Raw genomic sequence first — 25,311 nt, forward strand, 5'->3', positions numbered from 1 at the left:
CCTTTTTTTTTTTTTTTTTTTTTTTTTTTTTGCTATCACTAATCTACACTTACATGACGAATATTATGTTTACTAGGCTCTCCCCTATACCAGGTCTCCCCTATAAACCCCTTTACAGTCACTGTCCATCAGCATAGCAAAATGTTGTAGAATCACTACTTGCCTTCTCTGTGTTGTACAGCCCTCCCTTTTCTCCTACCCCCCCATGCATGTTAATCTTAATACCCCCCTACTTCTCCCCCCCTTATCCCTCCCTACCCACCCATCCTCCCCAGTCCCTTTCCCTTTGGTACCTGTTAGTCCATTCTTGAGTTCTGTGATTCTGCTGCTGTTTTGTTCCTTCAGTTTTTCCTTTGTTCTTATATTCCACAGATAAGTGAAATCATTTGGTATTTCTCTTTCTCCGCTTGGCTTGTTTCACTGAGCATAATACCCTCCAGCTCCATCCATGTTGCTGCAAATGATTGGATTTGCCCTTTTCTTATAGCTGAGTAGTATTCCATTGTGTATATGTACCACATCTTCTTTATCCATTCATCTATTGATGGACATTTAGGTTGCTTCCAATTCTTGGCTATTGTAAATAGTGCTGCAATAAACATAGGGGTGCATCTGTCTTTCTCAAACTTGATTGCTGCATTCTTAGGGTAAATTCCTAGGAGTGCAATTCCTGGGTCAAATGGTAAGTCTGTTTTGAGCATTTTGATGTACCTCCATACTGCTTTCCACAATGGTTGAACTAACTTACATTCCCACCAGCAGTGTAGGAGGGTTCCCCTTTCTCCACAGCCTCGCCAACATTTGTTGTTGTTTGTCTTTTGGATGGCAGCCATCCTTACTGGTGTGAGGTGATACCTCATTGTAGTTTTAATTTGCATTTCTCTGATGATTAGCGATGTGGAGCATCTTTTCATGTGTCTGTTGGCCCTCTGTATTTCTTTTTTGGAGAACTGTCTGTTCAGTTCCTCTGCCCATTTTTTAATTGGGTTATTTGTTTTTTGTTTCTTGAGGCGTGAGAGCTCCTTATATATTCTGGACGTCAAGCCTTTATCGGATGTGTCATTTTCAAATATATTCTCCCATACTGTAGGGATCCTTCTTGTTCTATTGATGGTGTCTTTTGCTGTACAGAAGCTTTTCAGCTTAATATAGTCCCACTTACTCATTTTTGCTGTTGTTTTCCTTGCCCGGGGAGATATGTTCAAGAAGAGGTCACTCATGTTTATGTCTAAGAGGTTTTCGCCTATGTTTTCTTCCAGGAGTTTAATGGTTTCATGGCTTACATTCAGGTCTTTGATCCATTTTGAGTTTACTTTTGTATATGGGGTTAGACAATGGTCCAGTTTCATTCTCCTACATGTAGCTGTCCAGTTTTGCCAGCACCACCTGTTGAAGAGACTGTCATTTCGCCATTGTATGTCCATGGCTCCTTTATCAAATATTAATTGACCATATATGTCTGGGTTAATGTCTGGATTCTCTAGTCTGTTCCATTGGTCTGTGGCTCTGCTCTTGTGCCAGTACCAAATTGTCTTGATTACTATGGCTTTATAGTAGAGCTTGAAGTTGGGGAGTGAGATCCCCCCTACTTTATTCTTCTTTCTCAGGATTGCTTTGGCTATTCGGGGTCTTTGGTGTTTCCATATGAATTTTTGAATTATTTGTTCCAGTTCATTGAAGAATGTTGCTGGTAGTTTCATAGGGATTGCATCAAATCTGTATATTGCTTTGGGCAGGATGGCCATTTTAATGATATTAATTCTTCCTAGCCACGAGCATGGGATGAGTTTCCATCTGTTAGTGTCCCCTTTAATTTCTCTTAAGAGTGACTTGTAGTTTTCAGAGTATAAGTCTTTCACTTCTTTGGTTAGGTTTATTCCTAGGTATTTTATTTTTTTTGATGCAATTGTGAATGGAGTTGTTTTCCTGATTTCTCTCTCTGTTGGTTCATTGTTAGTATATAGGAAAGCCACAGATTTCTGTGTGTTGATTTTGTATCCTGCAACTTTGCTGTATTCTGATATCAGTTCTAGTAGTTTTGGGGTGGAGTCTTTAGGGTTTTTTATGTACAGTATCATGTCATCTGCAAATAGTGACAGTTTAACTTCTTCTTTAGCAATCTGGATTCCTTGTATTTCTTTATTTTGTCTGATTGCCATGGCTAGGACCTCCAGTACTATGTTAAATAACAGTGGAGAGAGTGGGCATCCCTGTCTAGTTCCCGATCTCAGAGGAAATGCTTTCAGCTTCTCGCTGTTCAATATAATGTTGGCTGTGGGTTTATCATAGATGGCCTTTATTATGTTGAGGTACTTGCCCTCTATTCCCATTTTGCTGAGAGTTTTTAACATGAATGGATGTTGAACTTTGTCAAATGCTTTTTCAGCATCTATGGAGATGATCATGTGGTTTTTGTCTTTCTTTTTGTTGATGTGGTGGATGATGTTGATGGACTTTCGAATGTTGTACCATCCTTGCATCCCTGGAATGAATCCCACTTGGTCATGGTGTATGATCCTTTTGATGTATTTTTGAATTCGGTTTGCTAATATTTTGTTGAGTATTTTTGCATCTACGTTCATCAGGGATATTGGTCTGTAGTTTTCTTTTTTGGTGGTGTCTTTGCCTGGTTTTGGTATTAGGGTGATGTTAGCTTCATAGAATGAGTTTGGGAGTATCCCCTCCTCCTCTATTTTTTGGAAAACTTTAAGGAGAATGGGTATTATGTCTTCCCTGTATGTCTGATAAAATTCCGAGGTAAATCCATCTGGCCCGGGGGTTTTGTTCTTTGGTAGTTTTTTGATTACCTCTTCAATTTCGTTGCTGGTAATTGGTCTGTTTAGATTTTCTGTTTCTTCCTGGGTCAATCTTGGAAGGTTATATTTTTCTAGGAAGTTGTCCATTTCTCCTAGGTTTCCCAGCTTGTTAGCATATAGGTTTTCATAGTATTCTCCAATAATTCTTTGCATTTCCGTGGGGTCCGTCGTGATTTTTCCTTTCTCGTTTCTGATACTGTTGATTTGTGTTGACTCTCTTTTCTTCTTAATAAGTCTGGCTAGAGGCTTATCTATTTTGTTTATTTTCTCGAAGAACCAGCTCTTGGTTTCATTGATTTTTGCTATTGTTTTATTCTTCTCAATTTTATTTATTTCTTCTCTGATCTTGATTATGTCCCTCCTTCTGCTGACCTTAGGCCTCATCTGTTCTTCTTTTTCCAATTTCGATAATTGTGACATTAGACCATTCATTTGGGATTGCTCTTCCTTTTTTAAATATGCTTGGATTGCTATATACTTTCCTCTTAAGACTGCTTTTGCTGTGTCCCACAGAAGTTGGGGCTTAGTGTTGTTGTTGTCATTTGTTTCCATATATTGCTGGATCTCCATTTTGATTTGGTCATTGATCCATTGATTATTTAGGAGCGTGTTGTTAAGCCTCCATGTGTTCGTGAGCCTCTTTGCTTTCTTTGTACAGTTTATTTCTAGTTTTATGCCTTTGTGGTCTGAAAAGTTGGTTGGTAGGATTTCAATCTTCTGGAATTTACTGAGGCTCTTTTTGTGGCCTAGTATGTGGTCTATTCTGGAGAATGTTCCATGTGCACTTGAGAAGAATGTATATCCCGCTGCTTTTGGATGTAGAGTTCTATAGATGTCTATTAGGTCCATCTGCTCTACTGTATTGTTCAGTGCTTCCGTATCCTTACTTATTTTCTGCCCAGTGGATCTATCCTTTGGGGTGAGTGGTGTGTTGAAGTCTCCTAGAATGAATGCATTGCAGTCTATATCCCCCTTTAGTTCTGTTAGTATTTGTTTCACATATGCTGGTGCTCCTGTGTTGGGTGCATATATATTTAGAATGGTTATATCCTCTTGTTTGACTGAGCCCTTTATCATTATGTAGTGTCCTTCTTTATCTCTTGTTACTTTCTTTGTTTTGAAGTCTATTTTGTCTGATATTAGTACTGCAACCCCTGCTTTCTTCTCACTGTTGTTTGCTTGAAATATGTTTTTCCATCCCTTGACTTTTAGTCTGTACATGTCTTTGGGTTTGAGGTGAGTTTCTTGTAAGCAGCATATAGATGGGTCTTGCTTTTTTATCCATTCTGTTACTCTGTGTCTTTTGATTGGTGCATTCAACCCATTAACATTTAGGGTGACTATTGAAAGATATGTACTTATTGCCATTGCAGGCTTTAAATTCGTGGTTACCAAAGGTTCAGGGTTAGCCTCTTTGGTATCTTACTGCCTAACTTAGCTCGCTTATTGAGCTGTTATATACACTGTCTGGAGATTCTTTTCTTCTCTCCCTTCTTGTTCCTCCTCCTCGATTCTTCATATGTTGGGTGTTTTGTGCTGTGCTCTTTCTAGGAGTGCTCCCATCTAGAACAGTCCCTGTAAGATGCTCTGTAGAGGTGGTTTGTGGAAAGCAAATTCCCTCAGCTTTTGTTTGTCTGGGAATTGTTTAATCCCACCGTCATATTTGAATGATAGTCGTGCTGGATACAGTATCCTTGGTTCAAGGCCCTTCTGTTTCATTGTATTAAATATATCATGCCATTCTCTTCTGGCCTGTAGGGTTTCTGTTGAGAAATCTGACGTTAGCCTGATGGGTTTCCCTTTATAGGTGACCTTTTTCTCTCTAGCTGCCTTTAACACTCTTTCCTTGTCCTTGATCTTTGCCATTTTAATTATTATGTGTCTTGGTGTTGCCCTTCTTGGATCCTTTCTGTTGGGGGTTCTGTGTATTTCCGTGGTCTGTTTGATTACTTCCTCCCCCAGTGTGGGGAAGTTTTCAGCAATTATTTCTTCTAAGATACTTTCCATCTCTTTGCCTCTCTCTTCTTCTTCTGGGACCCCTATAATACGGATATTGCTCCTTTTAGATTGGTCACACAGTTCTCTTAATATTGTTTCATTCCTGGAGATCCTTTTGTCTCTCTCTATGTCAGCTTCTATGCGTTCCTGTTCTCTGATTTCAATTCCATCAATGGCCTCTTGCATTCTATCCATTCTGCTTATAAACCCTTCCAGAGTTTGTTTCATTTCTGCGATCTCCTTTCTGGCATCTGTGATCTCTTTCCGGACTTCATCCCATTTTTCTTGCGTATTTCTCTGCATCTCTATCAGCATGTTTATGATTCTTATTTTGAATTCTTTGTCAGGAAGACTGGTTAGGTCTGTCTCCTTCTCTGGTGTTGTCTCTGTGATCTTTGTCTGCCTGTAGCTTTGCCTTTTCATGGTGATAGGAATAGTCTGCAGAACTGGGACGAGTGACGGCTGGAAGGACTTCCTTTCTTGTTGGTTTGTGGCCCTCCTCTCCTGGGAGAACAGCGGCCTCTAGTGGCTTGTGCTGCGCAGCTGTGCGCAGACAGGGTTTCTGCTTCCTGCCCGGCTGCTATGGAGTTAATCTCCGCTGTTGCTGTGGGCGTGGCCTGGCTCGGGCAGCTACTCCAAAATGGTGGAGTCGCGTTGGAGCAGGAGCTGCTGGGAGGCTATTTATCTCCGTAAGGGGCCTCCCTGCTCCCTGCAGCCTAGGGGTTAGGGTGCCCAGAGATCCCGGATTCCCTACCTCTGGATTAAGTGGCCCGCCCTGCCCCTTTAAGACTTCCAAAAAGCACCCGCCAAAACAAAACAACTACCACAAAAAAAAACAAGAAAAAAAATTTTTTTAATTTAAAAAAAAAAAAAAAATTTTTAATTAAAAAAAAAAAGGTGGTCGTTCGTTTTTCTTTATTCTCTGGTGCCAGCCTCAGGACTCTGCTCACCGGTCTTTCTGCCCTGTTTCCCTAATATTGGGGTCCCTGTCCCTTTAAGACTTCCAAAAAGCGCTCGCCAAAACAAAGCAGCAAAAAAGCAAAAAAAAAAAAAATGGTCGCGCGCTTTTCTTATGTCCTCTGTCGCCCAGCCTCCAGTGCCTGCTCACTGTTCTTGCTGCCCTGTTTTCCCAGTATCGAGGGCCCTGCACTCTGGCCCGGATGGCTGGGGCTGGGTGTTCGGCAGCCCTGGGCTCCGTCTCCCTCCCGCTCTGCCTGCTCTTCTCCCGCCGGGAGCTGGGGGGAGGGGCGCTCGGCTCCCGCGGGGCCGGGGCTTGTATCTTACCCCCTTCGCGAGGCGCTGGGTTCTCTCAGGTGCGGATGTGGTCTGGATATTGTCCTGTGTCCTCTGGTCTTTATTCTAGGAAGGGTTGTCTTTGTTATATTTTCATAGATATATGTTGTTTTGGGAGGAGATTTCCGCTGCTCTACTCATGCCGCCATCTTCCGCCCCCTCTCTAGAGATTGGTTACTTTAAATTTTAAGAAATCAGTTTTCATCTTTAGCTAAAAAAAAGCTATAATAAGTGAATATGGATCATTAAAGTGTTTACTCTGAAGTCAAAAAAGGCTTGGTTCTCTAAAATTTGAAGATAATACATGAGTACTGTAAAAGCAAACCCTCAAATACTACTTTAGCTTACATATTTTTAACTCCTCTTTCCTCTGGTACCGTTGAATAACATGTTATATGTAGTGTGTATACCATCTTTCTTCTTTTGCAGTTCATCACAGTATATACCTAGTTGAATCTTAAAATGAATGTTCTTCCTTAGTATGGAAGTAACATTTACTTAACCATATGCTTTACTCATAGGCATTTAAGTTGTTTCTAATTTTTTTACCATCACAAAAATGCTGTATAAAATATTCTTTTATATGCCTATGTATTTTCCAAGAAAGATGCTTCATCCATATGAAGGAGTATGCATATTTTATTTTAGTAAATTCTACCAAATCTCCTGTACCAGTTAAACTCTCACAATAACACACTATGTGTTTCTGTACTAATGTGAAGTTCTTCTTAGATAAGTCCCAAGTAAAATTTCTTGGTCAGAAAATAGGCAGTCTTAAAATATTGACAAATGCTGCTTTCTTAAATGTAGTAAGCATTTTTTTTCCCCTGTCTTTTTTTTTTTTTTTGGTATCATTAATCTGCAATTACATGAGCAACATTATGGTTACTAGACTCCCCCCATCATCCAGTCCCCCCCACATACCCCATTACAGTCACTGTCCATCAGCATAGTAAGATGTTGTAGAATCACTAATTGTCTTCTCTGTGTTGTGCAGCCCTCCCCATGCGCCCCCCACACATTATGTCTGCTAATCATAATGCCCCCAAAATATGGAACTCTTTATGAATTTGCGTGTCATCCTTGCACAGGGGCCATGCTAATCTTCTCTGTATCGTTCCAATTGTATATGTGCTGCTGAAGCAAGCACTGTAGTGAGCATTTTTAATTAAGAGTATTAAGAGTAATAATCTAGATTCTTTGGTCTCCAAATTTGAAAAAATGTTTTAACCATTCAGCAGACCAACACCTAGTACTCTAAATCAGAGTAATTCAGTTGTTTAAGAGCTTGTCATAAACACCTCTGGTAATAGACTCCTTGTGTCCTTTTGAGAACTTTATGAGTATTTGTTATTTTGTACATAGATTCTTAAAGACTACACTCTGTGTAAGGCCAAGATTATCACATATTATTCTTTACTGGCTGTGTAAGTTTACATATCTTCCTTAACAGCCAAATGATCTATTTATAGAAATGTCCTACCCACTTAAATAATGCACAAAAATATTTTTAAGATTATTAAAAATAAAAGAATAGTTCAGAGAAGCTTTTTAAACAAATAGGAAATTTTTTTTGGAAAGATAGTAATGGGGATTCCACTCTGTGCTCACCCTCCAACACACCTCCCCTATTCCCTCTTTGTCTAAAATTTTAACATTGCATTTTGTTGAATTGGCAAAAAACACCCCGTAACCACTAGGTGGCGCTGTACAACATGCTTTTTATAAGTCATTCTCAAGACGTACTAAAGCAGTGTGACCATAAAAGAAAATTCTGTTTCATTTTCCATTGATTTATTTTTAGAGTAATTTCATCCCTTCGTTTTTTTCTTAGTCATAATTACTGATTATTTGGACTTACTTTAAATAGAGTACTTTATTCCCTAGATACTAGTGTTTTTATATTTAAAATCAGAAATACTAAGTTTAATAAACATTTATTGGATACATACTTTTGTACTAGACGCTACCTACTTTTTTAAACCAAAATTGAATTCTGGGTGTTCATGTACTTATTTTTCCATACACATTTACTGTATTTTTAATATAACCATAAACTGGATACTGGGCAGCCATTTTCCCATTTTCCTTTTGTGTGAAAGGAATCTCTGACTTAAAATGACTGAACTTGGCTGGCTGTGACAAATCTGAAAACCAAAATTCAGCTTTCGTGATTTGTAACAATATTTTTTTTCTTCATTGTAGCACCTCACATCTTCAACTTTTTATTTTATCTTTTTGTAATTTGTAATTTGCTAGATAATATCTACCAGCAATGTATTTGTAACATATCACAAAAGACTATTATTATGTAAAGAGCACCTATAAATCAGTAACCCAGTAGAAAAATGAGCAAAGGATAGGAACAGACAGTTTATGGAAAGGGAAATTCAAATGGCTCTGAAGCATATAGAAAATCCCAATGGGTGGATCCTGTTGCCTTGAGCTGGCAATGCAGTAGATCTGGAGCCCAACCAAAGTGTATATTCTTTTGACACAATTCTTTGGAGGATTCTTATATGTCTCCCTAATTAAGAACCATGTTGTTAAAATTCAGCGTTGCTTTTGCATGTGTAATCCCTGGGGGTGAGTTGACAGGAGTTGACATTATAAATATCTTATAAATCACTCTGTATTCTTTTCACCTTTATTTTCTCTCTGTATTCTACTGGTGACCAGCAGGAGAAAATGTGGATAATTTGACAGGAACCTAAATGTTTAATATGAAACATAATTGTTAAATTCTTGATTTCTTCATTGGTTTGTTTCTTAAGCTGTCGTGTTATAAAAATATTTCACATTTAAAGACAGATTTATAATGACAAAGATACACATTTTTCAGTTTATTTTTAATGAGATAAATGTTTCCAATAAAAGTTCATGAAGCCATCCTGTAACGTTAACACTTCCATGTAGAGATACTTCATCCTTCTTTATTTCCATGGGATTAGTCTTGTTTGAGTGCTTTGCTGTAATCTCTGTAAAATGGATTAGGATTATATTGTTTTTAAAACAAATTCGTTATTAACTTTCTGTTTTCTAGGAGCTTACTCAACTTTAATTTACAACTGATATAGCTGTGTGGAAGATGGCAGTTGATTTCTTAATTTTAAAATTGTTTAAATTGTGATTCTAAGCACTTATAAGGTTTTCTCATATGTTCTGTTTTTTTAAATTGGATTTTCTTTTTAAATTTGACAAGTTAATGGTATTCAATAGTACCTTATATTTGAGAATAAGGAATTATGTGCTCTGCTTATAGTTTTGGGCTATTGTGACTTTAGCAAGAATATTCTTATTCTTTTGCTTATAAAACTATAATATCCATTTATCTTTTTAAAGAGAAGATCAGAAAACAATTTATTGGCATTAAAAAATTTTTGAGAATCCTTTTGTGAGACTTCAAATTTTTATGGTCTAGGCATTAGTATGATCTAGAATTATATACAAATACACTTGTGATTTTTGTCATAAAGTAGTGAAACTAAAAGGATTTCATAGAGCATCTTTCATAGAGCCTGCTGTTGACTCTGTTCCTTTGAGTCTGACTTCAGTAAGTGGCTTAAAAACTAGCTATACTATATTTGTGTGCATAGTAAGTATAGGCTTATTGCTTGACATGAATTTAGATGTACATTTCTAACCACTCCTTTTGTTTATTTACAGTCTGAGTCAGGTCCTAGAACCTTAGAACCTGACTGAAAATTAATAACTATAAATAAAGGTATTTTAAAAATGCCTTTTATTTTTTATGTCAAGATAAACGTTTATTGGAACATACTAATAAAAGTAAGAAATAGTCACATATTCTACTCTTCTAAGATAATTATCACAGCTTTACCATCTTTTTGTATTGATTTATAAACTCCCTTTTCTTTCCACTTAGTATTTTATAGACTTTTTTTCCCCCTTCATTAAATATTTTGATTAGCTCTCTTGGTTTTTCCACATGTGGACATACCACAATTCATTTAGCCTACCCAGTTTTGGACATTTAGATTATTTCCAGTTTTTCACAATACAAACAGAAATGAGTAATCATCTGGTGGCTGACTATTTTCAGTTCCAGGGAGCAGGAAATAATAATTGAGTTGTTTTCATAATATAGTAGAAATGGCAACATATGTTTTATGAAACAGTGAGTCTTAAATTGGATGATATATGCCAGAATACCAACAAACTATTTCTGTAAAGTGCCAGATAGTATTTTAGGCCTTGCAAGCTATATGCTGTCTTTTACACTACTCAGCTTTGCCATTATAGTGGGGAAGCAGCCAGAGACAATGTGAAAATGAATAATGATGGCTGTGTTGCATTGAAACTTTATAAAAAATAGGTCAGATTTCTCCCATGGGCCTTTGCTGGCCCCAAGTATAAATTATCAAGAGTTAAGAGGAGAAAGGAAATCAGAACTTACTGGTTGGTGGGCCTTTGTGTACATGCAGCATGAAAGGATTTTTCTACTTGTGTCTGAGGTGTAATTATTCAAGTTTCCAAACTGTTTTTCATTGAAATGTTATATACTTTTCCTGTTATAACCCTTTTAGCCAAGAAAACCATGTGGGAAAGACTGACAGCCCCTGAAGATGTATTTAGTAAATTACAGCGAGAAAACATAGCTATCATTGAGAGCTATGGCGCTGCCCTCATGGAAGTGGTCTGTCGAGATGCTTGTGATGGTCATGAGATTGGAAGGGTATAGTATTTCCTGTTTAGTAGTATAACTGAATAAGTAGTTTGACTTCTGAAAGTATAAATTTTCAAGTGTATGTTAGATATGAGAATTATTTTCTGTAAAGTATTTTAGTGAGTTTGCTTATTTGCTATAATTTCAAATTCTGTTTTGTTTATTCATATATTTTAATTCTGTTCAAAATCTCAGTTAGTTCAGAATTTTCCCTCAGAATAATGTTTCTGCTGTTTTTAAGGTCATCCTTATACTGGTAGAAACAACAGAGATGCTGCTTAATAAAGCTCTTTTATTAAGAGAATTCTGTGTAAACAGCTTTTATACTAAATATATCTTTCTCTGCTTTGTGGAGAATTTTCATTTGTATTTCTTTGCATACTATGATAATGCAATGAGAAAATAACTTTGGACTGGTGGAAAATGACACAACATTTGAATCATGTTTTTGAAGATCATGGGAAACAGGATTTTTAAAAATAGGGTAAAATATAAACTGTGTAGTAAGTTCTTGGTTATGTTAGAAAAATATTTGAAGGGTTTTTGTGCATAGAAAGAAGACTGGGAGGAGATAGATAAAAATTAACTGTGTTTAGACTATGTATATTCTATATACTTTTCTTTGTTTTTTGTAATGAGCATTTAAAGCTTTGTAATTAGGGAAAAAAGCTATTTTTAAAAACCTTTTCCTCCAACTAGTAATATTTAGATTCTGAAAAACATATTTAATGCCACTGTTTTAATATATAGGGTTTTGTTTCAGAAATATAACCTGAATATTTTCCTTTTATTAATCAAGATTTTGGATACATAGCTTTCAATTTCTCAATAAAGGAAAATAGGAAAGTTTCATTGCAAGCAACTATCCTCCTTATAAGAAAAGTTCTGAATATTTCCAGATAAAAGCAGTTCCTTTCATTGATTTTGGTAGCCACCTCCGTGTTTTGGACTTGAATTTATTCTTTCTTCAGATGCTGGCACTGGCTCTACTTGATCGGATTGTCTCTGTAGATAAGCAGCAGCAATGGCTTTTGTATATTTCTAACAGTGGCTATTTGAAGGTGCTTGTGGACAGCTTGGTAGAAGATGACCATACTTTGCAGAGCTTACTCATTCCACAACCTCCCCTTTTAAAAGCCCTTTATACTTACGAATCCAAAATGGTAAGGCTTTATATTCATTGAAAGTTAAATAACAGCTCATTTTCCACTTGGGGCTATGGATGTATTAAAGAGCATTAATGCTGCTTGCATTTTGAATATATCTATCATGTGAATTGTATACATATCTTAGGAGTTTTAAATTGAGGAACATGTGCTGGAAATGTATCTTCTAAGCATGCCAAAGTTGAGTTGAAGTGCGCCTGAGGGTTAGCTGGGTCATGGGACTGCCACTCACTCGCTTAGGTTGTTGGCAGTGGCCAGTGGTATGACACCCTGTGCTGTGCGAGGAGAGTAGTAAGCCACATTGTCCTTCCACAGCAAGATTCTGACTGCATCAGGTGCCTACTGAGCTCCCAAGGTAGATGTGCTGGTTCTACTTTAAACACAGGATTTTCAGCACAGTATGTAATCCATCTTTTCTTTTCCTCTAATTTTTAATTGTTTCTTCCTGATTAAAAATAACAGTGTCAATAGTAATAGAAGCACGTCTTAGAGTCCTCATTCGTTTTTCCCTCCACTCACTTACTCAGCAAGTATTTTATTAATGCCTTTTGTACACCAGGCATGGTGCTAGGTATGAGAGCTACAGCTGTTAGCGAAACGCTCTTCCCTGCCCTCCATTGCCCACACAACGACAGAAACTATAGTTTAGTTGACTACTTCAGTCATACAAGGCATTGTGTACGGCACTTCAGATACACTGTGCCGTTTAATCCTCATAAAAATCATATGAGAAGGGTGGTATAATGTGCCCCTTCACAGCTAGATGAGAATTTCTCTGATGATTAAAAGATCAGGAATATGCAATAAGGGAGTCTCTCTTTTATCTGAGCCCCTTGGATATGATTTCTCCACTGATGATGTTCCTTTCATAATTTCTTAGGCATTTCTCACAAGAGTGGCTAAGATACAGCAGGGCGCTTTAGAGCTGCTAAGGTCGGGGGTGATTGTGAGACTGGCACAGTGCCAAGTCTATGACATGCGCCCAGAAATGGACCCACAGGGGTAAGTGTCCATAAGGACTAGTTTGGTTAAGTTTCCCGTAAAGGAGTATTAAGGAAAAAAGAAATTCCAAACAGTTTTGCCTGGTTTATAATTCTGTTTGAGCAGTATTTTTTGATTTAAAAAATTTTTTTTACACCCCTGCCATTTACTAATAAATGGAAGTTGGATAAAAGAGGGTAGGAGCAGTAATATAAGAGGGAAATGGGAGAGCATTTTGTTAATAAATGTTTTTCTTCCCAACTTAATTGTTTTGTTCAGTTGTAATACATGTTTTAAGTTGTAATAGTCTTTTAAAGAATTGTAATTCTAATTTGTTGTGGATTTCCTTTTCCTGACTTCAGTAGTGTTCTATGACTTGAATAGTATTTTATATTTTTCTCATTTTAACATTTTACCGTTTATGGTAAAACATTTTAACATTTCCATCTGTTTACTAATTTGAAAGCTTCAAGTCAATTATTTTAAATTTCAAGCCTTTTAACAGATTTCCAAGTTCAGTCTGAAAATAGATTTTCTTTTTCCTTTTTCTGTTAGACCACAACATTGTTAGGCAGATAGCATACTCTTCTAACAGTAAATAATACATTGGTCAGTTTTACTAATTTTCTTCGAAAGATCCATTGCCAAATTGAATATTTGAGTTTTTCAGGCTTACCTGTAGAATTGTTTAACCCCCCCAAAAAAATTTTTTTTTATTGCTTACCAATGTTTTAAACATGAGAGTTATCATTTCACATTGGGTAAAGAGGATTGAGTTAATTACATTACTCAGTTCATAGCATATTGTTATCACTTGTCTGTATAAAGCCTTTCTCTTACTTCTTTTTATTCCCATATTGGCAATCGTTCTCTTTTGTCAAAAATTTGAATATTTACAGTAAATAATAGTTTATTAATACAATGTTCTCAGACAATCTTAAAAGTTAGTGATTTTGCAAACTTTTTAACTTTTTAAGTCTTGGTATTTTTTAATACAATCGACAATGTAAATTGATTTTTGGGTTTGGGTATAGGAGAGGGAAATTTGGGGGAAGTAAACATTTTTTCTTTTTAATTGTTTCTTACTCATAGTCTCTATGCCCATGGGGATATTTAGAATAAAATAAATAGGTTTAGGAAAGTCCAAGCATCGTCTTTTCAAATGGTGCATATTTTCTTTATGAAGATTTTTCAAAATTCAAATAATTGTGTTTTTACTAATTGTATGGGATGCAGAGTGCCCATTAGTAACTTCACATCCTAATCTGCCACCTTTGATGGTTTGTCGTGGAGATGGCAGGGTCTGGTAGAGTGTACCCTAATTGTTCAACTGTTTCTCTCCTTGTTTGGTGGAAATGAATGAAGCATGTTTGGCATGAGAGAGCCCCCCATGTTCATCCCTACTCCAGTGGACCGGTATCGTCAAATTCTCCTTCCGGCTCTCCGCTTATGCCAGGTCATCCTTACATCTAGTATGGCCCAGCACTTGCAGGCAGCAGGGCAGGTAAGGGGAGTACTTAATGTAGAAATTGTCTAGTGCAAAATCCTCATTTCACAAATGCAGAGACCCTAGGCATAGAAAGCATAAGCGAATTTACCTTCATTATACTGTTTGTGGCAGTCCTAGGTATTGAAAACAGTCCTCTGTACATTGTTTTGCATTTCATTGGCCCATTCTTTGTATTCTTGTTTGAATGAAACACCACAATTAATTAATAGAACAGCGAAATAGAAAGTAAGAATGTAATTTGTTCTTCTATAAGCGGAAGCAGTTACTGTGATATGAATAAGCTGGCTTCTAAAATGTAATTTTAAAGAGGTATTTTTTGAGAGGAGGCTATGTACTCTGTTAGGCCTTGCAGAAAATTACAAAAGATAGATGATAATGTCACATTTAGGGACTGAAGTAATTTAAGTCAGTGAATTTTCTAATATTTTTTTCTTTGAGCATCAGAAATTAGTTTTATTTTTGCTTTTCAGTGAAACCTTCAAAAAAAATATTTGTTTTCTTAAACTAATAATATAATAAGTAATTTAGCTTTTTAGCTGATTAATTAGGCTTATTATGAATTGCAGTCTTTTATTGTATTGCTGTATTACTGTGACACCCTCAGAAACTATGTCCTAAGAATTTGTAGTAATTTTATCTGCTTTCCCTGCCGTCAGTCTTCAGGCTTATCTCAGCACCATAGAATGCTGCTGTTTCTTTGTGGCACTTTGTTTTTCCCTGCATTAGTCTAGGTGACATTCTGCCCCTCTCATGGGTGCTCAACTCATTAAAGCTCAAGGACTCTTCTAGTCTTCCTTTCAGTTGAGGTTAAGATTTTTTAGTGGAACATTGTGATAGAAGACAGTAGTTTTCCAATCCCAGTCTTGTAGTGACTATAGCAGAACTCCTTGAGGAGCTTTTAAAATTACAAATTACTGAGTTCTACATCAGCAATTATGGGCTAATGCCAGAAATTCATTAAAAAATTAAAGGGACACAGTTCCTGAGTGATTCAGGTATTTGTCTTGTTATTGGCATAGTCTCTCCCTCTAAGGCGTTTATAATCTAGTTGAAATGGCTTATGTGAAAATCATTAGTCCTTCGTGATGGTACACTACAAAATGCCAAGGTGGAAGGCTGCGTTTGGAGGTCAGGATTTTTATCTCATTCACATTTAACATACCAAAAGGAGAATTAAATGAAAGCTTTTATGTAATTGTCCCCATGTCAGGCTAGTCAGACTTTCATAGAGCAATGTGAATACTGTAAGTCCTTTTTATACTCCTTCATTTTAAACTCACATTCTAGTTCCATTTGGACAAAAAAAAGAAAATGGGGTCAAGAAAGAGTTTTCATATAGTAATTTTAAGTTATATTGTACTCTTCTACAATAGCTTCTAAATATGTTAGTTTCTAAACTTTGCAATAATCCTTTAGCTTTCCAAGGAATTTAGTTAAATGTTTGGTTCTTGAATAAACTATATAAATGCAAAAGACAATTGCTTATCTAATGTTACATCCATCATAATTCATTACATCAAATTACTTGCTTCAATGATATTAAAAAGATGAATTATAAATTTATAATGTAATTTCCTACTCTTCCACCTCTGTTCTTTCCATTTCTTGTCCTTCCCTTCTGCTTAGGTGTTGCAGTTTCTCATTTCGCATTCTGATACTATACAAGCTATCCTGCGCTGTCAGGATGTTAGTGCCGGGTCTTTGCAGGAATTGGCTCTGCTGACAGGAATCATAAGTAAAGCAGCACTTCCTGGTGAGTTGATTACATTGAGTGGACTTACAATAAATATTTACAGACTGACACACACTTAATCAAGTGAGGTTTTTATTTGCAGCTGTATATGACTTAATTAAAATTGTTGCTAAGAATTAACTGCTTTTTTTTCAAGTAATAAATTTGTATTTATGAAAATGGTATCTGCTCATATAAAAACTTCAAAGAGTTCAAGAAAATAAATAACACTCAGAATCCTACTACCTAGAAATTACCAGATGTTAACACTTGGCAAATAGCTTTTCAGAAACTGTTCTATGTATATGTATATATGAAAGCAAGGTAAATACAGAGAAACAGAGACATACAGGGGTAACTTATGAGAATGGAATTACTGTTTGCATGCAGTTTTAGAAAACAACTAATTTTACATGCACTTAACAGATAAAAAATGAATTGAAGAAAAATTAAAGACATTGCTGAATTCCAGACAAATGTTTCATCATTACAAGAGTATAAGAGATATTAGTTCTTAAAAGATCACTATGATTAAGAAGAAGAAAAGATGATGAAAAATTATTAAGAAAATTTGGTCATTTCTTTTTCATTTTAATTTATTACATGTATGTTTTAGACAGAATCCATTAACTCCTGATGTGAAAGATCAAATGACTTATAGTTCTTCCACCATCAGATCATGTTTGTATTATTTTTACTTTGTCAGGTTTTATAATATTTACATGCAATCCTGCAACCATGCTCCTCAGCTGTTTAGATATACTTGTATATTTACATGGATTCATTAAAAAAATAAACCGTTTTTTTTTCCTCTAAGGGCCTTGCTGTTCCTGAGTTACCTCTTGATATTTTTAGTTTGCATCGAGGTTCCATCTCCCAAGAAGAAGTATATTACAGTCTCTGAATTCTCTAAAGCTTATGAACATCTAAAAGTTGCCCTTATTCTTAAATGACAGCATAGTTGATTATGATTTCTTTCTCTGAAAATTTGTAATATTAATGATAATCGCTCATATTTATCAAGCATTTATATGTCAAATACTGTTTTTTAGCATGTTAATTTATTTTAATCCTCGTGACAATTTTATGAGGTAAAGCTATTACTACCCACATTTCATAGATGAGGAAACTGAGGCAGAGAGAGATTAACTTGTCCAAAGTCACATAGACTATACTGGTAGTATAGTTTGCCAGCCATATACCTTCTGGGCCTGTGTGCTTAAATCCTGTCTGTACTGCCTCCATCTTAATGTTGCTCTGGTGAAGTCTGAGGCCAACCCTGATTCCGTCCCACCACCCTCAATACTTTTTCCTCTCCAGCCTATCTCAGTGCTGAGCTCTTTGTATTGGGAAAAAAAGAGGGCTTAGGAGAGCAGAGTGCAGTCCCTATTGAAGCACTTGGAGCCTCTGCTCATTTTGAAGTGATCCTAGGCCTCCACTCCACGCAGACATAGTGTTTCTCAGTTCTGTGGTTTTACTGTGCTCGTTTCCCCAATTCACCACAGTGTCCTTAGTACCAAGTCAGGCCATCCTTCTTGCTTCTACTAGGGTCCCATAGTGCTATATGGCGCTTTTCCTCCTAACAGTGTTCCTTTGATTTCTCCAAGGCTTACCTGATTACTCTAATATGCTTCTCTGCAAATTGCAGAGTCTCTATGAGAATTTGCAAGACTGTGTTGGTTTATCTTCTTCTCACCATACTGCTTCTGAGGGATGGGGAAGGGTCATGAGCTAGATCATGCTGCTTAGGCCACCAGAATTTACTCTCCTTTTTTTTTTAGCCACCACCATTCTTCAGTGATTATGGCAAAGTTGGTCCCATTCCTTTTCTGTTGAATTTCATTCATTTTGTAGGTTGATGATAGGATGAACATTCTATGATATCACTTCATTCTGCCATCCCAACCCAAAAGCCTTGAATTTAGATATAAAGAAAATTTACCTTTTATCAAATCCTCTGACAAGGTGGTTTTATTGATGAAATCTCCTTACATTAATTTTTTTTAATGCATACAAATTCTTTATTTTGCTAATAGCAACATCTGATCCTGACAGTGTAATAAGATCATATTCTAAAAACACAATTTATTTTAACATGCTCATGATAAATTCAATCAAAAGGACAGAGTAAAAATACCCTGACCAGCAATTCCTGCTCTCTAAAAGGAATCAGTTATCAGTTTAGTTTATTTTCCTAGAGATTTATATACATGTGTGTATAAACATTTCCTTCCCTATTCAAGTGAAATTGTACCATACTCACTGCTTTGTAACTTTTTGTCCCCTTGTGTCTTGGAGATCTTTTCTCATCAGCACATATAACTCCTGCCTCATCTTTTTTATTGCCTACATAGTTTTCTCATTGTGAGATAGTTAATCAGACCTCTGTTGTTTAACCAAACTCCTACAACATACTATTACTATATTTTTTAAAATTTCTAACAGTGTGGCATTTAATAACTGTGTGTGTGTGTTTGTGTATACAGTACAGTTTTGTAGAATTGAGCTGGTAGGCTTGATAAATTCCTGGAAGTTATTGGTCAGAAATATATGTACTTGAATTTTTTTAAAAAGGTAATGTCAAATATACTCCCAATCAAAATTTTTTAAACAATTTTTAAAACCAATTTTCACTCCTGTTAATCCTATTCTGCAGAGTTTAGCCCTTGGTTACACATTGTTTTGTATATGCAGGATTGTCAGTGGCATTTAACTGAAGATCTTACAGAAACTGAGAATTGGTTGTGTTTCTAAGTGGAGACAGCAGTTGATGTGCAGGCAGAGAAAAGAACTGGGGAATAACCACACATGTTGCTGAGATCAGAAAGTTTGAGGACAAAGAGGAAAAAGCCAAAGTCCCATGCAGTGTTAGGTGCAAAATCCAGTGTTCAAGTGGTTTAATTTAAGATGGGAAAGGAGGACATAACAATTATAAATAGCAATGTAGAAAAAACGTTTCAAGAATTTGAGATTAACTAGGTTGTTGCTTGTTTTTGTTTTGTTTTGGAGTACAAGGGAAACCTGGACATATTTTCAAATAGTAAAGAAAAGTCCTCTGGCAGGGTATTTTAGTGTGTTGGAGAAGAATGGGATTCTTTGAGCAGACTTCCAGAGCAGGTGGAGGTGGGAAGGGTTGGGATCTAGTGGAATAAGGAGGCAGGTGGCGTGTGACAAGCCAGCATGTTCCAGATAGTAAGAATTTTCTGTAGGTTTAGGTTGGAGTCATGGGCTGAGAAATCTAGAAAGAGGAGGGCTTATTGTTATAAGGGACAAATGAGTAGATTGTGGATTACATACTGTGGAGTGTATGCTTATAAGTAAGAAGTGAATTAAAGGAATTGTGAAAAAACGAAGTTAGGATTGCTGGGATAGGTGCAGGTGGGTTCTCCTCAGCATGACTGCAGACATGGAACAGAGAAATCAGTGGGGGGAGAATGACCTGTGTGGGTTTGCTTAGAGGGCTCCACCAGAAATAAAAGGAGCTGTGGTGCTCTAAGAAGTTGGTCAGCCAGATTGAGGAATTTTGTAGTGGATCCAAACTGAGAGGTTGAATAGAAACTTTTTTGTGTCTATGCAAACAATGCTTTGTTTAAGGGGGAAAAAAATTAAATGATAACTACCTAGAAGAGTTCAAAGAGAAATGTGTTTCATTCTGGTGTTTCATATTCTAAACTCTTTGGTGAAAAAGTAATTTAATGGTGACTTTAGAAAATTTTTACTTTTATGGTTATAAATAAAAAGTAGGTTTATCCTAAAACTTTAAGAAGTGCCTTGTAAAGTTATTAATTCAATCTATATTTAGAGCACATGTGAATGAACGTATGTTGATGAACATGCAGTCTTTGTAAAGTTGTATTTTTCAAAACTGCTTCTTGGCAAAGTCTATGTTTATGCACATAAAGAATATAAAATACCAGAACTGCTTTTCCTAGTTTTTTAATGTTTTTATTTCATTAACTAAAAAACTACATTTAAAAGCATTCCAAATTTTGTAGGTATATTAAGTGAACTTGATGTTGATGTAAATGAAGGATCTCTAATGGAGCTACAGGGACATATTGGAAGATTTCAGGTAACTGATTCTTTTTTCTTTAAAGAGCAGCTGTAAGCCATATAATAAAATACAACAGTTCTCTCACCCACCCTCAGTCTGTTCCCTGGAATTTGGACAAACACTTTCGATGGTTTCATTAGGTCCTTTGGTGTCTCTAAATAATATGCTTAGTATTGCTGCTACTTGATTTTCCAGTTTTGGGAATCTATTGACTTTCCATCAAGGAGGATGAGAATTTAGACCTCTTTATTCCTTTCCTTCCACCATACAATATGTACATTTCTCACAATCATGCCCACCCGAACTCAACATAATTATATCATACTTTTGCAGATAGATAGTTAGTGTTACTTTTCTTACTGTGTAAACGTTATTTATCATTAAACCATGGTGATATGTTACTTGTCTATGTAACATTATGTTTTCCCTAGAGTAAATAATTGTTCCTTTTTTTATTTGCTTGGGTTTTATGTACTCATTTCTAATTTATTCTGAACTCTCCTCCAGTCGTATAATCTTTCAATACATTCAAACATATTGAGGTACCTTATTAATTAGATATTTTATCAGTTTTTCTGGGAGCCTCCAGGCCTGCTTTGAACATCTTTTTATTGGCTGCAGAGTAATTCTATTTATAGTACAGTGTTCTTGAGACAGTGATTTTCTTAACCATTTCTCTTTTCACAAACTGTTTTTGAAGACTCCAAAAGAAAAATGTCACCCTCAGCAATTTTGTGTACAAATCTTTTAAACTGTATATTAAATAACGTAACTGGTATCCCTGAGTGCAAAGGTTTACATGTAGGGTGTTCTGGATCACTGTCGAACAGCGCTCCAGAAAGGCTTGCACTTGTGCCAATAAAGCCTGGACACTTTGGGTTTTCTTCAGTCTTCTGTCTTTTTCCTTAGGATCTTCCATAAGGTGACCTCTGAAAATGTCTTAGTGCATCTGTTTTATCTCTAAGAGTAGCAAACAGCCAGTTACAAGTTTTAAAAACAGATATAACTATTTTGGCAAAATAAGTTCATGTTATAGTCACCTTAATATGTTACGTCTTGTCCAAACTAATTATGTAATTAACATCAGTTTAAATAAGATATATATGTGTGTGTATATGTGTACTTCACTTTCTGTGTGTGTATACTACCAGTTTTTAAAGTGCATGTATTTATTGTCTACTTACTATGCAGAACACATATGCTAAACACTTTAAATGTAATTCCATGTCTCAGGTAATCCTGACAACAATCTTAAAAGGTAGGAATTGCTGTTTTCACTCTAGAAATGTGAATATGGAGGCTTGAAGAAGTTAAGTAACTTGTTCCAGGTTTCACAGCAAAAAGTCATATACCTGCTGTTGGAACTCATGTCTCTGATTTCAAACCCATATACTAACCACTGGATATACTGCCAATTTTGAAAAGCTTGTCCATTCCTTCTGAGAACATTAGGACAAATAGTACTCTCAGGTGAAAGATAATCAACATTTCAAGCAGTTGGCATTTGCGTTTCATCTGCCAACACTACCTGTGTGTTCACAACCCCTTTACCAAGTCCCCAGAAGCAACTGCAGGAATAATAGCTTTTAAATTTGAGCCTTTGTAGACAAAATTATCATGGACATGCCTGTGTTCTCTTACAAACTGTCTTCTCTTTGTCATCTTATTTCGTCTCTGGTTGTTTATCAACTTGTGTTTATTTAATGGACATCTACAAAGGAATTATTTGGTGTGATGCAAAAAATTGCTTGGCAACACTTAGATTATAGTGGGATCAACTGCTGGAAAAAAATTGGGTTTCTTTTAATGAGTTGACTGCCAAGCAAATAACATTTGCAAGAAGGTGAACTTTAACAGTGTTATCTTTAGTGACTCAGCTGGAGAAAGAATTCAGGTGCTCTAAACAGTGATCCCATTCCCCACTGAGTTTTCCTTTTTTCTACACCCCCTCCTCCAAGAAAGAGGCCACCAATTTTAAGCATGTGCAATTAGGTATGAACAAGTATCTTTTTCTTTCTAGCGCCAATGCTTAGGACTACTAAGTCGCTTCAGTGGCTCTGACAGACTGCGTCTGTTTAAATTTCAAGATGATAATGTGGAGGGAGATAGAGTGGGCAAGAAAGATGAGATCGAACTGGCTATGCAACAGGTAAGACTGTGTAAACCATTCTTAAAGTTGTTTATGTCTTTAAAATATCTGATAAAAGTAACTGAAAAATTTTACATACTGATTTATAATTCTGTTATATTTTACAAACTGATCTGTAACTGTTTTCCTTCAAGTCTGGATTTCTATGATAGTAGGGCACTGGGGAGCTAAGTTCTTGTTACTGCTCTTCTTCCATTGTAGATTTGTGCCAACGTCATGGAATATTGCCAGTCACTCATGTTACAGAGTTCCCCTACCTTTCAACATGCTGTGTGCCTCTTCACCCCCAGCCTGTCAGAAACCATTAATAGAGATGGACCCCGGCAAGGTGAGCCTATTCCTTCCTTTCTGTATTTGAGGATTTAAGCTGCTAGACAATGACAAGCTGTAGTTGGCCCCAGTAAGATGCAGTTTTTTCTTTACAAGTAGTTAATGGGAAAACTTTTAAATGATTGTAAGGAGTGGTGAGGAGGTACTGTTGTCAGACCTGTGGATGGCTGGAAAGCTACAGAGAATAGAGACAGTTAAGATTTTCTTAGGATAAATCTAGAAGAGCCTTGTGGGGAGAGTTGGACTTGAAACCCAAAAGAAAGGACCTACCTAGGAATAGAGAGTAAGCTAGCTGGGTGAAAAATATGAAACTGTAACGGGCAGGTTTGTGCATGTTATGCTGAACACAGTGTCTAAATTGAGTTTTGTATTATAGCTCTGAATTTCTGTCAACATAGCAAAGTAAAATTTAGGTACTAAGTTAAGCTGACTTAGCCTATGATTCGCTTATGACACATTAGGGAAGATTTGGGATATGAGGCAGGATTATGGATTGATTAAATTACCCCATGGGACACTCAAAAGACAAGCCCATCTTGGGGTTGGTGGTGGTAATGGTGGACTGCTGGTGATTTCAAAAAGCCTTTTATTTTGGGATGTCTGGCATTTTGTCACATTTTCATCCTCTTCAAGATTTTATTTTCCCTGAAAATTGCTTACTCACATAAAATACATATTTAGTTGAATGAGGTTATGAAAAATACATTAGTGCAACAACATATAATCTCTATTTTATGTAAATTGTCTAAGAGCTCTATTTGTATATTACAAAATGTCCTAGCTAGTAGGATTAAAGATTTTAACTGCAGTATTATTTACATACAGTAAAATTCTCCCATCTTAGTAATATAGTGTGAATTATTTTGGTAATTATGTATAGTGAGTATTACCATGATCAAAATGTAGAATACATCTCTTCTCCTTAAAAAAGTTTCTTCTTGCCCATTTGCATTTGACTTGTTTTCTTTGACCCCTGACCCAGGATCTGCTCTTTCTGTCACAACAGTTTTGTCTTTTCCAGAATTTCATATAAACAGAATCATACAGTATGTAGTTTTTTGTGTGATTTTTTTGACATTTTTCACTTAGTTCAGTGCTTTGAAGTTCATCCATGTTGTGTGTATTACCATTTTGTTCCTTTTTATTGCTGGGCAATATTCCATAGTAAAAATATACCACAGTTTGTTTATTCACTAATTGATAGTCATTTGGCTTATTTCCATTTCTTTGGCTTTTATGAATAATGCTGCTGTGAACATTTGCATATAGAAATTTGTGTGAACATATATTTTCATATCTGAGTAGATACCTAGGAATGGAATTGCTACGTTTATGGTATGTTTAACTTTATAAGATGATGCCATTCTGTTTTACAAAATGACAGTCATTTTGCATCTCCACCAGCAAGGTATGGGAGTTCTAGCTGATAGGCATTCTTGCCAGTGCTGGTATGCCTGTCTTTTTAAACTTTAACCATTCTAGTGTGTGTGTGTGTGATATCCCATTGTGGTTTTATTTACATTTCCTTGATTACTACTGGTGAGCCTGTATCCAGTTTATTGAAAAGATTCTGTTTGGATTACCTTGTTAGCTTTTGTTAAAAATCAATTGACTGCATAAATTTGGGTTTACTTTTGGACTCTTGATTCTGTTCTGTTGATCTGTGTGTCTATTCTTACTGACATTGTCTTTATACACTGTCTTCCATAACATTACACTAAGTCTTGAAATCAGGCAGTGTAAATCCTGTTTCTTCCTTGTCAGAATGTCTTATGCTTTTGGTTTCTGTGGTTTAAATTTTTTCCATCCATTTTATATTCATCCTATCCATATCTTCATTTAAAATGCCTCTCTTCTGCACAGCAGAATCCTACCCAAACACCCATTTTCATTTAGAACAGTGGTTTTCCTATCACCCAGCAGTGACATTTAACCTCATCTGTCCCTTTGCTACCTGGCAGTTTGCAGATAAATTTGATCTGTTTATAATCCCTATAGGCCTATATACCTTGACAGACCTTTAACTCTTCCCTCTAGGATCTAACTTGTTAAGATAAATTTAACCTGAACATAAGATTTTCACACAAAATTATAATTTTGTCATTTATTCTTCAGAAACATTGATCATAATGCTAGTTGTGTATCACTAGTTTATTAAAATTTCATTCAGTTTCTTCTCATTTTGAGCCAATTTTTTGCATATCATATCATTCTTTGATGTTTAATACTCAAAGGTAAGTTTTATGAAGCCTTATAAATTGATCTTTGTTTTTCCTCAGTCTTTTTAAAGAGTTAATGAAAATATTTTCCTCTGCCAATTCTAGACAGAGAGTGGGTAGGTATGTGATAGGTTCCAGGATACTTAGCTGTAAAGAGCCAGTTTAACCTAGTGGTGGAAAACGCAGACTGCTGATGAACCGCCTAGATTTGAATCCCAGTAGTCACTGGGATGACTTAAGAAAAGTTAGTCTCTTTGTGCATCAGTTTTTTTATCTGACAGTGGAAGTAAAAACAACCTAGTGAATTATTGTCAGGATTAAATATGTGAATATATATAAATAGTGCCTGGCACTTAACACTACCTAAATGTTAGCT

At 36.1% G+C, this 25,311-nt stretch overlaps 1 protein-coding gene and 1 non-coding gene across 3 annotated transcripts in view; one reads left to right on the forward strand and one right to left on the reverse strand.

The window, feature by feature from the left end:
* Positions 1 to 25,311, forward strand: part of NUP205 (nucleoporin 205) — a 78,168-nt gene that overhangs the window by 46,604 nt on the left and 6,253 nt on the right. The window contains exons 31-38 of one of the 2 annotated variants that reach the window (XM_036905534.2): positions 10,655 to 10,803; positions 11,766 to 11,957; positions 12,841 to 12,962; positions 14,307 to 14,445; positions 16,078 to 16,204; positions 20,179 to 20,255; positions 22,258 to 22,386; positions 22,588 to 22,714. In XM_036905534.2, the coding sequence (XP_036761429.2) occupies positions 10,655 to 10,803; positions 11,766 to 11,957; positions 12,841 to 12,962; positions 14,307 to 14,445; positions 16,078 to 16,204; positions 20,179 to 20,255; positions 22,258 to 22,386; positions 22,588 to 22,714 (1,062 nt within the window). Of the gene's footprint in view, positions 1 to 10,654; positions 10,804 to 11,765; positions 11,958 to 12,840; positions 12,963 to 14,306; positions 14,446 to 16,077; positions 16,205 to 20,178; positions 20,256 to 22,257; positions 22,387 to 22,587; positions 22,715 to 25,311 lie in introns of those variants that run through there. The other variant, XR_005028818.2, reaches the window with a different exon arrangement.
* Positions 7,154 to 7,257, reverse strand: LOC118922625 (U6 spliceosomal RNA). The gene has a single exon (XR_005028831.2). It is a non-coding gene; the product is annotated as a U6 spliceosomal RNA (small nuclear RNA).

Source organism: Manis pentadactyla, chromosome 7, assembly GCF_030020395.1.
Source record: "Manis pentadactyla isolate mManPen7 chromosome 7, mManPen7.hap1, whole genome shotgun sequence".
NCBI lineage: Eukaryota > Metazoa > Chordata > Mammalia > Pholidota > Manidae > Manis > Manis pentadactyla.